Source organism: Anneissia japonica, unplaced genomic scaffold (genome assembly GCF_011630105.1).
Source record: "Anneissia japonica isolate Jap-2015-1 unplaced genomic scaffold, ASM1163010v1 scaffold585_len4108843_cov191, whole genome shotgun sequence".
Lineage (NCBI taxonomy): Eukaryota > Metazoa > Echinodermata > Crinoidea > Comatulida > Comatulidae > Anneissia > Anneissia japonica.
In genome coordinates this window covers 3,088,672-3,105,077 of record NW_022716829.1, presented here as the reverse complement: position 1 = coordinate 3,105,077, position 16,406 = coordinate 3,088,672, and the positions used below count along the sequence as shown (strand labels likewise).

Here is a 16,406-nt window from a genome sequence, read left to right as displayed (position 1 = left end):
TATGAAAAAAAAATGTTGCACATACTTTTTTGATTTATCAATGTCTACTCTACATCATATCCAATTTTTAACAAATATAGCAAAAAAAAATGCAACCTCTGATATTGCTACATTTCGGACTGGACTACATGCCGGTATTGAAAATAACATACATTATATTTTGACTATAGAACACAATCTGATTCTGTATAAGTAGTAGGTTTACGAACTTTTCCTATCACTAGCAGACCGTAGGGGTCTTGAAATGGAAGGAAGGGAGCTGATGGGGACAGGAAGGTAATGTGGGGGATCGGTGATTAGGTGAGGGGATAACTCGCAAAATAAGGTGATATGAGGTGATCTTTAACTACTTGAGCATGATTTGTGGGCGGGGGGGGGGCGGGGGGGGGGGGGGGCGCGACTGGGGAATGGGCGAGTATTTTTTCAGGGGTAGAGGAGGGACGTGCGCGCCCCTTGCACTCATCCTAGATACGCCAATACCTAGCATACCCTGCAATTTACCCTACGGTCCGTCACTGCTCTATACATAGGCCGACAACATTTGCAAATGATTATGCTTTAAAAAATAAATTTGATTAAATTTACAAAGAGATGCTCGGTCATTTTGCCATTTAGTGAGTAATGTGAAATTCGTTGGTGGTTTATAATGCCAAACCCAAGATCTAAAAATAAGAGTTGGAATGTGTGAAGTATTAATATAAAATGATGTTAGATAAAAATGATCAAAAATACTACAGTATCTAAATTTTAATAATAATAATAATAATAATAATAATAATAATAATACAGTAATAATACTAATAATTAATAACTAAATAAATAAATGGGTATCTATATAATAAAATTTAAAAAAAATTCACTAAGCGGCTGATTGCCCTGCTTTCTCATAATTTTTAAATTAAAATTATTTGCTAATAATTAAAAAGCACATTAACAAAAATGTCTTTTTTAACCGAAGTAGTTCACCCCATGGATTAGTAGTCTATCCCAGATCGGCAAACAGGGACGTGCCTTTTTCTAAGCATGTGATTGGTTGAGAGGCTGGTAACGGAATGCTGGTTGTCTCATTGGTTGCCTCTGATTCTCTTGCGGAAATACATTTGTTGCCTTAGCTGATGCCGTCTGGAGTGGATTCGTCAAGCTTGTGAATAGGTAAGATACTAAAAACAATTGCATTGTTTTCCTGCATCTTTAAGTTTATTTTAGAATATCTAGCGGATACCTCGGCGGCATTGCTTTAGATCATTTCATGTAAATATAAATAACGAAAACTATACAGATACGTTACAGGACCGTCGGTAACCAACGTTTGTTCAAAATACTATAGTAAAGATCAATGGTCGTTTCGTCGCCTAATGCGGAAGTGCTCAATCATTAATATACAGTAGTTATAGGTCTGTTTGCTATGCCGTTCATGGAATACCAGGGAGATGCTTAATTGAAATAGTTAATGAATAATAGAGATTATTGAATATTGTGCCTTCCTGTTAGTCGAGGAAAGTACTAGGCCTACATAGAGAACGCTCCCCCACCCCAAGAACCCCGGTCTCTCCTACTTCCTAATCACGTTATGACTAATGTTATTGCTTCGCAATTTTGTGTATAGGCCTATCGTCGTCTTAGCCAAAACAAAGATGTGTTTGTACATTAACTTATCAAGCCTATTCTATTATTAATTAATACAGTATTATTTTTGTGTACAGTTGTTTCTACAAAGAAAAAAAATGTATTTAGAATCAGTGGTTGCGCCAGGATTTGCCATTTGCACCACGAGGGGGAGAGTGGTGTTAGTGGGCGGGGAAGAACTGCGTAGACTTCCCCCGTGCCCCCGGGAAGTTCTGACAATTTAGGATTTGAAAGGCATTCATCGATTTTAGAGTCCCACACGCACATAGAATTATCTGAGAATCCTTGGTTGCGTAGGCCTACGTATTTATTTTTGTAGGCGTATGGCTATTTGAAAATAAGGGCCTACAAAATTGTCAACCCACGGGGCCTAGAAGACAAGCGTGACGATAAGCCCTTCGATTTATACTTGTGTTCCATTTTAGTAAGGCATATGTAGTACCTTGGAGGAAACCGTTGAGAAATTGTTTCTCAAAGGTAGTAAGCCTAGTACACCGTACAGTAATGCCAAAAAAGAAAGAATTTATTAAAAGCATGGAGGTGTTAAAAGTATGGAAGAAATACTATGCCTATGCATTCTTCATAGTCTATGCGTCATTAATGATATGAACATGGCGCCATTAGTTTTATCACCATTGCTTTAAGTGCAACATGTGGAGTTTGATTTGGTTTTGTAAATATTGTGTTGTTAGCATTGTAGATAGCCGACTGAAACGAAACAATTATTAATCTGGACGTTAACAGCATATGCATGTACCTGTGTATAGGTACCTCCCCCTACTGTATTGTTCACGTGAGTTAACGAACCTGTGATTGCCACATATGCGAAATGAACATGGAAATGATCATATCATTTTGGCCCTGTTCCAAGTATTACTATTTTATAGGGTGTGGTTAGACCACGTGTTGTCTTCATGTTCTATTAATCATATCCCCACTCACCCATGCGTTCACATTTCTCTCGGAGTAGCTGCCACGAAAACCAATTAAAATACACCTTTTGTGAAATGGTCTAATCCAAATTGTTGAGTTCGTGCTAAACCTAGGCAACGCAAGTTTGATTGCCATATAAGGGAAGGACAGCTAATAAGAGGCTGATCTGACTGCGTAGAATCGCTGTTATAGGTCAAAAGTGTTTCATATTTCCATTTCTTCATCATAAAGTAAGGGCAGGGTAATTTGGTCATTACAATTAATCCGGCTATTTATCAATTCGTTAACAATGACTATTAATTCTTAAGATTCACGCAGCTGCTCTGCACGCAACGCCAGGTCTTGGGGTAGGGCCTTTATTTCTTCCTAGATACTAATTTCATGATCATAGAGCACCACTTGCTACATATAAATCATTTCCTTTACTTAAAAAAACTACATATAAATCATTTCCTTTATGTAAAAAAAAAACAAAAAAAACAAAAAACCGTGTTACGTTAAGAGTATCATATGGTCGTATTTTAACATTTAAAAATCAATGGGAGACGTTGCTCACCACACCCACATTAGCCCCATGATTGGGTTGAGTTCAGCTGAGAAAATGTATATTTTTAGCACCTCTAGATATCCGGAAACGGTTTTAATAGATTTAAAGGGCTGACGTGAGAGCTTGAGATTGGGTCTGAAGGCGTGTGTCTGATGCCAGATCAGCGGCAGTGCCAGATATTTCATGACTAGAGGTCCAACGTTCCCTGCGAGAGGTTAAGTTAACTAGACAGAGGTCCAAGTTCACCTCTGCCCCATCGTTTTGGTGCAAATTGCCTTGTTAAGACTAGATTTGTGATAAAAATATTTAAATGATATTGAGGGTAATATTATTAAGACTAGATTTGTGATAAAAATATTTAAATGATATTGAGGGTAATATTATTAAGACTAGATTTGTGATAAAAATATTTAAATGATATTGAGGGTAATATTATTAAGACCAGATTTGTGATAAAAAATATTTAAATGATATTGAGGGTAATATTAATACCCTTATTCTGAGGGTTCCAATTGATCAGCTCTGTCTGGATGGACCACACTCACAAAATATTGTTGAAATAAATTTTTAAAAATAAATAAAATGTTGCACTCTTTTTTGTGTCCAAATTTTTCTCAACGGTCCTTGTATTGCTAATGCTCGTGTTAGGTTGGAATTCGCCATCACAAGTAGGAATTGCTGAAATTCCTATCAGAAAATGTACCTCCGGGCCCGTCAAGTGTTTACTCTCTTATTCTTATTCTACACATCTACATTTCTGTATATAAATAGACTTGGAAGTAAGTATATAAATATAGTAACTTCCACTAACTCCTACTCTGGCCCCCCATGCCAATTCGCTGAATTGATTATGGAGACTGGATTTCACTTTCTATTTTCTTTAATATAATTTTTAAGGCCTGTCCTAAGCGACGTGATGTCGCATTATAAAAACAAGCCAAATAATTACCAGATTATGTTTCCATGGTTACATCTCTCGAATATCGAGTGAGTGACGCGTCAACACATTATTCAGACGCATTTATTTTACTTATGATTATTATTATTATGCTCAATAAACCCGTTTAGTTGACCATCTGTGTGACGCGTCAACACGTTGGTAGCTAGCGATTTTGATACGACATGTGCTATCTGATCATGTGGTGTTCAATTTTCGTTCATAATTGTGACGCGTTACGGTACTTGAGGCGACACCACTTGCGATGATCTGCTGGTGTTACGAGGGGTTGAATCACAGTCGAAAACACGACGGGAGAGGAAAAAATGCAGGCAATAATAAATCATTTTTTAACAATAAACATAGTTCTAATGTTATAAACATTGAGAGGCGCGTATGGGTTGTAGTAATTTGAATTTGTTATATCCATTAATAATCCTACTGTGCTAAATGCGGTTAAAATTAATTCCTTTAGTGTTAATGTATCTTACACAAACGTAGCATAGTTCTGTAGACTATTAAAGTATTAGAGGAGGCCTTGTGTGATGGATATGGATGGATGTGTTTTTATAGGATGCATTTGTCCTTAACAGTTTGGGTTTTTTACCGATTTGTCATTATGGCAACCTTTTGTATATTTTACTCTAATGGCCGCTCATACTTTTAGACGTCTTTCGGAAGGTACAAGTCTCAATAATTGATAATTCAAGAGTATCGAAAGAGATGGAAATTTTCTTCACACCATTGATTCTTAATTTTTACGTCAGGTGCAAAGGTTATTATATTGTAATGATTTTAAAGAGGTATTCAAAATAGAAACAGACGTAAGGTGTACGTAAATTAGCTATCTTTCAAAGGGAACTAAAAAATGTGATTGCACGTTGGCAAATTGTGACGTAACGCTTACGTTGTGATTGCGCAGTCGATCATTGATTAGCCTAGTAATCTTAGCATCGATGATTTACGAAACAGAAACATTGGTAGTGACAAAGAAAATGAAGCAAAAACCCCCCAAAACAACACAAGAAAGTCTATCTAAAATGTTTACGGTATGCTGAGAATCACTAAGAAAACTTGTTTATAGGTAATGAATTAGAGAATAAATCAACATTAAAGGTGAGACTCAACAAGTAAAATAACGATATGAAGGGGGATAGGTCACCTCGCGTCGCTAAAAGACAAGTTAAAATAGATAAGCAAAGTTAATTAAAAACAACAGTAACATAGGCCTATATACACAAATGCAGAAGATGGAGAAATAAAATCGTAAAATAGGCCTATACCAACACTAAGACTAGAGAGCAGCATAGGCCACGAGACACTCGAGGGCTCCCCATCCCCGCCATACAGTAGGTCGATAACATTGGTGGCTGGAATCAAGGACTTTTATGGACTTTTATAAAAGCTCTTGCTGGAATTATGATATAATGTTTTAAATGTATTTACCGATTTTAACATATTAACAGCAACGAGTTTTGATTTTTTCCTCATTTTAATCTTTAGATCTGTAACCATGCCGACTGGATTTGTGAAAGCCAAAGAATATGACTGGAAAGATTCTAATTTAGCACTTTTCGGATCTGACACAGAGAAAAATGTGAAGAAGGCATCAGCAGAGACCGAGCCAGCATGGTCGGGAGCTGGTCAGAAAGTTGGCCTGCAGGTCTGGCGTATCGTCAAATTTAAGGTCAAGCACTGGCCAAAAGAAGAGTACGGCAAATTTTACAATGGTGATTCTTACATCCTACTGAACACCTATGTAAGAAAGTTTCATAATGAAAAATTGTAATGGTTTAGTTAGACGGATTCAATGGGCAGGCCGACCCGTCCCATTCCTACATTTTTGAAAATAATAAAAAAAATATATTGAAATGTAAGTTAGTGTGCCATTTCCGACCATCCAGAGGACACATTTTCTTACCACAGCCCTAACAATGGTCAGACTAAAGTTACCTGGACCCTTCCTTTGTAAAAGTCTTTCCCTGGGCCCCTCTATTTCGAATTCCGGATCTGCCATTGGTGGATTGGCGGATAACTGTGTGGGTGGGAACACTGGTTGGAAGCTGCCAATATTATATTCAAATAGGCCTGGAGCAAATTTCTTACTAAACCTCTCAAGTATCGTTACAAAAGTAGGTTTAAAATGTGAGTTTGCTTTCCAATTTATCAGAAAGATCCAGAGGGGGATGAGCTTCTTCATGATCTGCATTTCTGGATCGGAACAGATTCCACTCAAGTAAGTCGACCTCTTCTTCAATCACTATGCGTAGGCTCCATTATATTAAGCATTTGTATTTTATGAGCTGCTCTCGACGTTCGGCTCTGTACCAGTAGCATCTATTAATACCCTAAAAGGCATAAATTAACCATACATTATGAATAAGCGAACGCCGAATTAGACATTTTTTTTTTTTTTTTGTAGACTGTATTTGTGTAATTACTGTTTCTGTGCATTGTTTGCGTGGTCGATGCGTTTGCGATGGAAAATGGGGATTAATATCATGCTTGCCTGCCATTCCAGGGTTCTAACGTGAATATTTTTTTTAACCACAATATTTCCTGCTGCTTAAAACAGATCCAGTTTAAAGCAGCATTTATAGGCAAAGGTACCTGTAAATCATCGAGTAAGAGCTACTGAAATAGGCCTAAACGTGATTTTTGTTAGGCCTATTACAATAGAGATAATCCTCTATGGATATACTGTACAGTATAGCACCTATTATGAATAAGCGAACGCCGAATTATACAATTTTTTGTAGACTGTATTTGTGTCATTACTGTTTCTGTGCATTGCTTGCGTGGTCGATGCGTTTGCGAGGGAAAATGGGGATTACTATCATGCTTGCCTGCCATTCCAGGGTTCTACCGTGAATATTTTTTTAGCCACAATATTTCCTGCTGCTTAAAACAGATCCAGTTTAAAGCAGCATTTTAAAAAAACGTGATTTTTGTTAGACCTATTATAATAGAGATAATCCTCTATGGATATACTGTACAGTATAGCACCTATTAAAGGGGCATCTTCGGGACCTGAAAAACTTTCCCTAGCGCCTTAAAATGTGTCCCCTTTATCGGGGTGTCCAAAAGGAGGGGTTCTCTTGTATTTTCGATAACTGAACGTTGAGCCATATCCTTTGGACCGACTTAGATACGCCTAGAGTATTTAAAACACGTCTGTTTTTATCGACGTTTAGGACGAGTATGGTACGGCTGCGTATAAGACGGTTGAGTTGGATACTCTTTTGGATGACAAACCCGTACAACACCGGGAGGTCATGGACTACGAATCTGACCTTTTCAAGTCATACTTCAAGGCAATCGAGTATGTGGAATAATCTTTTGAAAATTTTTATTCTGTTTTATGGAGACATTCCATTGGTTTATACAGCAATTGAAAACAAATAGGAAGTTTTAAGAAAACAACAGAAACTACAAAATATTCATACTGGGTCCACAGAGTCCCGTACGATATCATTATGGATTTAAGACCACTCACTAGTATCCCTCCCTTTCATACAGCTCGAGAGCTCACACATAGTAGAGCGACTTTTTAAACTACGTAAAAGCTTACATGTAGCAGCTGGTAAGTCATAGGAAACAATATTAAAATCAAGTTGCTGCTTAGCACTGGGAACACAAATAATGTATGAATCAAATAGATTAAAGTGCTCTCAAAGAATGTTGTCCTCTAAATAAATATATTATGTAATAAAATGTAATAAATCCGTCAGGATTCCAACCTGCGACCCCTCGCTGTCAAGACGAGCGTGATAACCATTAGACCAAATCGGCTTCATGGTTGAACCATGGAGGAAGAAAATATGGTTGAACGTATTCAAATAATAGGCCTACTTATTCGCACACTGTATTTACCTTTATTATCATCTTTAATTAACACCAATGGAGGTGTATCACTATACCCAAGTTACTTTCATGTGTATACATATACATCACATACATACATCTATATGTGTATGTATATATATGTGTATATATATATATATGTGTATATATATGTGTATATATATATATGTGTATATATATGTGTATATATATGTGTATATATATGTGTATATATGTGTGTATTATATATATATATATATATATGATATATATATATATATATATATATATATGCCTATATATCATATATAACATGATTATAACGATAGCTTGCTTGATTTCGCGTAACTTTTTTCTGTAGGAGTTTGAACATATTTCTTCTAAATAAATTATTTAAATTAGAATTTCCAAGGCAATAACAAGGTAAACTTTTTAAACATTCGAAATACAAATTATTATAAACTAAGGAAAACATAACATCAACTTCCGCCTTTCATTTCTCAATAAATTTTACTTTTCTTTTCAGTGTCCACTGAACAAACACTGCTTGAATCCCGACGATGTTTTCATCCTTGATCTTGGCCTCCAGATTTATCAATGGAACGGAGAGAACGCCAACAAGGATGAAAAATTCAAGGTAAGAACCATTAGAGTACGGGTGGGTAAATAGCGGCCCGACAGACAATTCACATGTCATGTTTTACTGTTAACTAAAAGTTTTTAATATTACTAAAATTTAGTTGAAATAATATCTGTTCAGTTCAAATTAATTGGTTTGTTAAAATTAAAACAAATTCACATAACTAAAATTTTGTTTTAAACAGGAAACAGTGAAATTACACTGTTTCCTGGTTTTAAATATTCTGCTATTAAAGATTCTGTTGATCATAAAATCGAACCTAGGCCCGTTTTAGAATCCTTGTTGGGCATACGTAAATCCTGTTCTAAAAAACAGTTTACCAGCCAAGTGGGTTAAAATACTATGACCATTCATTTTTCATCCTCCTCACTGGAGATATACTAAGGACATTAGGGTTAAATTCACCTCATATAACCTTATTTTGCCAGAGTTAATGCAAATGATATAGGGCCAGTTGGCCTATTATTTATTCCAAGCCTAGATTTTGAAAAGCAATAATAATATATATAATTGATGATGTATACAATATGCAGAGGCCTTACTGTATACAACAGGAGGCCCGTATTGGAGGCACGTGATATGAATACTGTATATTAAATCATAGAGAAAATAGTTTCTCTATGGGTATATAGGTCTACATGTTGGTGATGACCAGAATATACAGCAACCCGCTGAACCGTATTAAAAACAATAGAGTCACCTAACCGCTCCATGATGAACAATATAAATAGGATATATAGGTGTAATTTTGCCCTACCTGACGTGGAAATGTACCGAATACTCAGTACATTTGAAAACAACTGTGCAAGTTGTTCTCGGGTGGGACTCGAACCCACGATCTCCAGATCACTAGCCTGGCATCATACCTCTAGACCACCGAGCTTGCGCCTGATGGCCAGGGTTGAATTCGAGTCCAAGTAAGCAGCGGGCACTGCAGTGTTGGTAGTGATTGTTATTGTCGTGATGGAATAATAGACAATAACTGGATTTACGTCAGGAGAAACATGTATAGTTGTAATTTTGCCCTACCTGATGACTTAAAAGCCGTTGCTCTGACACCAGGATTTCGTTTTTTACAGGCTATGCAGTACGTTGCTGGATTGAAGAGTGAACGTGGAAAAGCAGAGAGCTCTACACTAGAAGGCGATCGTGTATCTTCTGACCACCCATTCTATAAGGCTCTATCGGATGACCCGCTTGACGCAGCCAAAGATGAATCTGATACTGAGTCGAAACCAGCGATGTTCAGGTAAAAAACACAGCCACAAACATTTAGTTGATATCCATATTTATCTTTTAAATTTTGTCAGTTCTTCACTGGCCGATATTAATGCTACAAATTTGACAACAAAAGTAGTAACAGCGTGTTTGCTTATACTGATACATTATTTCCCGATTTATTTTATTACTCAATTTTGGTAGTTTGTTCCAGCCTAACATATTCGTCCTCTTCATCGTTTTTCCGCAACGGAATTGTTGGTTATTTCATACTTATTTTCCCCTTGACGTCATGATGCACGATTGTTTTCTTTTTCAGGCTTCAGGATCGAGGTAAACTTCATTTCGAACAGGTTGCCGATGGTTCACTTCCAAAGAACAAGTTAGACAGTGGGGTGAGTAAGCATTCAGTTATTAAACAGTATTTAGACCTACATGGTTAAAAGAAACTGTCAAATTGCAACCAATTGTTAATTTTACGGTACTTACTCTTTAACTTGGTTGATTGCCAAGTAATACTGTAATTCTACAAGTTATCGCTATTATTGTTTTTGCATTTACTGTATTCTTATATAATAGGATGTTTTCCTACTGGATAACGTCAAAGAAATGTATGTTTGGATCGGCAAAGAAGCAGATGCAGCTGAAAAGAAAAACGCGTTTGCCTACGCTCACGTAAGTAAACAACATTTACGCATGTGGCTGTGCTCACGTACAGCAACAGCACTAATCTCAAATAAACGCATTAAACACAAAAAACGCATTTGCCTATATGCTCACGAAAGTAAACAACTAAAATATATTCTACGACATTAGAATATCCTGTCTTGTGAAATCACATTAGTAATTTGGGTGCAGCGAAAATTCATCCACTAGTAATCAATGAAAGTGATAATGAAGTTTTTGAGATAAAAGTATTTTCCCCGACGCGATTTTTCCAACCCACGACCTGCGATTCGGATGTTCCCCAATTGAACAAATGGTATACTTTTAGATGATTCGATTAGGACACCACTTCTCTCAAAGTATTGCGTATACGCAATGAATAATGATCATATAAGAACTTTGGTATGTGGAGAAACACCACGGGACTTAGCCTAGTTTTAAATATAAGTGATATTATGCAGCAATGTGGGGCACAAACATTTATTAAGATAACCGACTTTCGCAAATCTCATGGTTGGAGACTTATATGGTGATATTTTTCGTATCTACATGATTATTTCAATTTTTGTAAAACTAGGACTATTGTTTCTTATATTTCGTTATTATATTTCTAATAACCTATCGACATTTCTTATTGATTTCAGAACTATCTTAACAAAACGAAGCACCCATTCATCCCGATATCATGCGTTTCAGAAGGCCGCGAACCAAAAGCTTTCTTCGACACGCTATCCTAAGAAAAATACCATGTAGAACTAACGAGACTATTGGATAAAAAGCTATTTCATTCTTCTTCTAATTATGCCTTGCCTACCCATTGATTTTTAGTTCGCTTTAGATTTACACCCAAGCTTTTAGGGCATAATTAATGCCTAAGCTGTAATGTTTATTTATTAGTCGTTCTATCTAATTTTATATGAGATTACAAGATAATAAATTAACCCACAATATATATTCAATGTGTTGAGATAACAAGAACATTAAGAACTGTTTGCCAGTGGAAGCCGCAGTGCAGTGCCACCTATGGTGGTGAATTGTCCGTTAAGACAAATCCCTTCTCTTGTGTAAGCGTTTCTATGTGCGCATGAGCATTAATGACCTCTGAACAGGGACGGGGACTGTCGTCGAATATGAATGACTAGACATGTGATGATCTAGTCTGATCCATCATCCACTGTGGTGAACGTGCAGATCATATTACTGTAAACAAGGTCTAAATCATTAATTGCTTAGCAAAATAAAGTATTGTACAATTAAATACAGTATTGGCTTCTGTTGTTTATTTGTAGAACGCTTACATTTTTTTTGTTTCTTGTGTAATAGGCCATAAGTAAAGAGGAATATACAATCATGTTCAGCATTACAGTACATAGTTACTTTATTAATTAAAGTAGGCCTAGTTAATGTTTAGGTGTAATGATAATGCTCTTGTAAAAGTTTCTCTTTCAATCATAAAACAAAGAGGCCCCGAGCACAAAGGGGCCCCGAGCTTCTCTTACTACTACTCAGCACTGAAAATGCCGAGTCGCCAGATTAAAGGGACTGGAGCATAGCCTAGTAGCCGTCGAAGCATTTAGTAAAGGGAGGGTGGGGCGCTTAACAAAATGTTGAAAATATGGAACCCTAGACAATGGCATATCTAGTTTAGGCCTACTTTAATTTATGTGAATAAAACAAATGTATATACGTCTATTGCGAAAATGATAAATTGTTAAAAATTTAATTTCTAATCAGTGCCAAAAATAGATGAAAAGTGCAAGAAACAAATATACATAATACAATGAATAACAATGACTGTCAATATATATAAATATTATCAATATGCAACTAAATGTTACGAATACACAGGATGAAATATACGATGCATTATATTTGGAAATAAGCCTATAAATTAAATAATGAATAGAGTTTGGAATAACATAATGATGTAATGGTACAATTTTAATTTCACTTCCTTGCGAAATTCAAACTGAAGCAACAATTAATTATTTGTCACATTCTAGATGAGCTTTGTACAATACACCACCAGAAAATACCAAATCTTAACTCGTTCTTAATATTTTACTTGCACAATTGATTTGTAAAGCACAGTGGAGCACGTTTGCACAGCACAGGACTCCTTGAATAAGCGTTTTGTTGGCTTTTTATGGAGGATACGATTCAAGAATCACTTACATTATTAAAAGTTTTTTAATTAAGTGCTGTGTTTGCTTCTGCTAGGGCTTATACCGATTACACTTTAATTTTAGTCAATATTGAATTCATACCTACTTCAGCCATACCATGGTGGGCCTGATGTGAACACATTTTGAAAATATAGCTTTTCTAGATGGATGCCCAGAAATAGCATCTGGCAAAGTGCAAAGCAGCTACCTCTGTTCCAACGCACTGCAGGGGCAGATACAGGATTTAAAGTTGATGAAAGTGGACAAGTATGATACCATACCCATCCAAGCTTTACCATGGTTCAAAAAATGGCTCTTTTGCCGAGAAAAAGCACAGGACATGCATACTTCAAAAAATAAATGTCCATCACATTGGGTTTAAATTTTAATTGCAAGTAATCAGGCGGCCAGTTTGACCCGTATACCTTTGTGTGGTGACAATATAATTGGTCGACTCAAACCTCCAACATTTTTATGGGTCTACATTGATTTATATTTCTTAACATTTTTAAAATCGACCGGATCTTATTTACTAAAATTAAGGATTGTCAGAATTTAAAATGTACATAGGCAATATACAAAAACAAGGGCATGATAAGTTTTTTGTTTAAATACTATATAACATTACAATGACAATGTGATGCGAACATTATTAATAAATTCATATAATTCATAGGTATAAGTAAATAGGCCTATTAATTTAAAAAAGTAATAGAATTGAGAAAAAAATGGTGCGGCCGGTGCGATTCCGACGGCCCTGAAAGGGGCCACAGGGTTTATACTACTGTAATACCCAAGCAATCTAAGAGAATATTCCTCTTTTCAAAAAATTAACTAACGTCAAATAAGTAAGACTCTTGTGTTGATGATCTCATTGATAGACATTTTATCAAAACAATCAATTTTGGTTACTTAACCGTCTTTTATTGGTATTTTCAAGTCTTTACTATTAGACGACCCGGAGAAAGAGTGTTCCAAAAGTCGTAGGCCTACAATTTTATTATCAAGTTAATACATATATTATAACTATTATTACTATAGATTAATTATTATTGTTATTTTTATTATTATTACTATTATTATTATTATTATTATTATTATTATTATTATTATTATTATTATTATTATTATTATCGTTATTATTATTAGGCCTATATTAATATTATTATTATTATTATCAACACTAAAGGCCTGTTTAAACTATAACGATAACGATCAACGATAAAAAGCTAAGAAGCAATTGTGTATATATAATAAACAAAATAAGAGAAGTTTTCACACTAGCACAATTAAATTGTGCTAGTGTGAAAACTTCTCTTATTTTGTTTAAATTGTGCTAGTGTGAAAACTTCTCTTATTTTGTTTATTATATATACACAATAATTTGATAACAATTTATCGTGTATACGACAAAAAAATAATTTCACAAATCAAATGAAGCCATAATCATGACCAAAAGAATCCTGTTCAAAAGAACACAAAAAAAATGTTTGTACTCTTTTTCTAATCATTAACTTTTGCATGTGTTTCTGTACGTTAACACATCAGGTAGGGTAAATGATCATTCCTATGATATTTCCTGAGACTCACACCATAATAGCATTTGTAGTGGTTTTCATCTGGCTAGATAACCTGGAGGTCGTGGGTTCGATTCACACCCGAACCATATTTTTTTTTAAATTATATTATTGGCGAGTATTTGGGGACGTACTGAGCATTCGAAACAATAATACGACAGGTAGGGCAAATAATCACTCCTATATTTCCTTGTAGAGGTTTGTGGAAGTAGTGGCTTAGAATCCCACCCGAACCATTTAAAAAAAATATTCATTCATAACAATTATTTCGAATATTTAATAAGAACATAAGATATATTTATTAATAAATATTTTGAATATTTAAGTTTTTTTTTTACATTTAACACCATTACAATGCGTAATATTGACCCACAGCTGTATATATTCGTATCATGTTGTCAGGTAGTCTCGGAGTCGACTGGCTGGTACTTGGTATGGTACAAAGGTTTATTGCATTTTTGGCTTAGCTAATACACCGGCAATCAGCTACATTGTAGTAAGGAGCAAGAGAAGGAAGGATGCGATAATGTTATAAGAGTCAAGCTCGGTTTCCATAGAATCGCTCACCCTATAGATATCGGCGACAGTCGCCGATAGTTGTCGGGAAGGCTGAACCTGGTTGAACTTTGCCGATTGCGCTGTAGACGAATCGGGTGCCTTCCCGATTGCGTCAGGGCGGACATGATCACAGAGATGGTGGAGAGAAAGCAAATATGCTCATCTTCGATTTAATCCTAAGGTAGCAAATTTACTTCAGATTCAGAATGTATTTATGTTCACACGGAAACTATTTGTTCTATGCAAAACTTCGAATTTTAAGATTTTCGATAGGCCCTGAGGACCCACGGCAAGCACAGGGCAGCGCCAGTACCAACATAACGGATACATTCTTCCAAAAACCGATGGGTCTGAACTACGGCCTTTAGCACAAGAAGCAGGAACATTACCTAACGCAAAAACGATCATCTCCAACGGGTTACAAAATTAATCTGTACTAAATTAAAGTAAAACAGAAGTCATCCTTCCAACTTGCATTTCGATTTTATTACACAATGCGAACATTACATTACAGTACTTTGATAAAACAGAAATCATTAGTGTTCTCATCGATAAAATATAATGACTGTATCGTTAGCATACCCTATCACTACGACAAACAGGTGGTGAATAATGATCTGTTAGTAAAGTTTGTTTAATATTGTATTTGTTCCTTCAGTATCTGACAAACTAGTTTTCACTAATTTATTTTCACCACAATAATTAGCATAAGTCACTTTTGACGTCATCACCATACATTCAACGTAATTACTTCCTATCCCAGAGAGGGCGTTCAAGCAATATTTGCTCCTTTGAATCATTATTTTCAAACATTGCCCTCAAAACAAATGGACCCTTCGGGAGTGTCAAACAAACTTAACAACTGACCATTCAGAATAGGGCCAGCAGATCTTAATGGAGACAATACATACTTTATCTCAAAAATAACATCTTTTTGCATATCCGTAATGGAGTTGTAATAGATTAATAATATTATATTAGTTTGTAGTATTAACAGTGCTTTTGAGCTCTCGGGAAGGGGGGGGGGAGCACAACCAACCCCCACAACCACAACCAAAAGGGGCCCTGCACTCATATTACTACTAGGTGACACAGCATAGTTTTACAGAGCCCTGGCCATTCTCCTCAGCCCAGGGGTTTAGCCAGAAAAACAAAATAGGCCGTCCAAAATATGTTTTAGTTTAATGCAACATTTGATTAAAAAAATATAAAGAATTTGCTAAAGGTAGAGCAGGCCCAACTAGGCTAGGCCGAGCTGAGTAGGCCAAGCCGTCCAAGCCGCCACAGTAAAAGTGGCCATCCTAAAATGATTGTTGGCCATCCAAAAGACGGACGGACGTCTCTCTGGCTAAGCCCATGCCTCAGCCACAACATTCATATAATTTTTAGGTAGCGAGATTATCCATCCCTGGTCTACTTTCCAAGTGAAAAAAAATTTGCTGACACGGTCCTAGCAATTACTCCCCCACCATGACTTGTCAACAGAGACGGTATACCTTATCAAATTACATGAATATATTGTTACATATCATATAGCATTTCTTTTACTGATAAACCTTACTGTTTATTACTATGTAATTATTATATACACATATTGTATAATACATCATATAGTTAGTACACTAAATAACTTATGATATAATATATACAGTATATTATACAATATAATTGTATACAATGTACTTACCCCTCTACT

General features: G+C 35.8%; 1 protein-coding gene across 1 annotated transcript; it reads left to right on the top strand.

Moving 5' to 3' along the window:
* The first annotated feature begins 1,008 nt into the window (after positions 1-1,008).
* Positions 1,009-11,672, top strand: LOC117109872 (gelsolin-like protein 1). Its single transcript, XM_033252319.1, has 9 exons — positions 1,009-1,152; positions 5,547-5,802; positions 6,214-6,279; positions 7,238-7,369; positions 8,413-8,523; positions 9,606-9,775; positions 10,064-10,139; positions 10,324-10,419; positions 11,055-11,672. Exons 2-9 carry the CDS (start codon positions 5,557-5,559, stop codon positions 11,145-11,147), a joined length of 990 nt encoding a protein of 329 aa, XP_033108210.1. The 5' UTR covers positions 1,009-1,152; positions 5,547-5,556; the 3' UTR covers positions 11,148-11,672.
* The last annotated feature ends 4,734 nt before the right edge of the window (positions 11,673-16,406 follow it).

What these genes read in the sequence shown, in the direction of transcription:
- LOC117109872 (XM_033252319.1), top strand. Translation starts at nt 5,557, where the DNA reads ATGCCGACTGGATTTGTGAAAGCCAAAGAATATGACTGGAAAGATTCT. An exon ending in ACATCCTACTGAACACCTAT is followed by an intron (nt 5,803 to 6,213) that starts GTAAGAAAGTTT and finishes CCAATTTATCAG; the next exon opens with AAAGATCCAGAGGGGGATGA. An exon ending in ACTTCAAGGCAATCGAGTAT is followed by an intron (nt 7,370 to 8,412) that starts GTGGAATAATCT and finishes TTTTCTTTTCAG; the next exon opens with TGTCCACTGAACAAACACTG.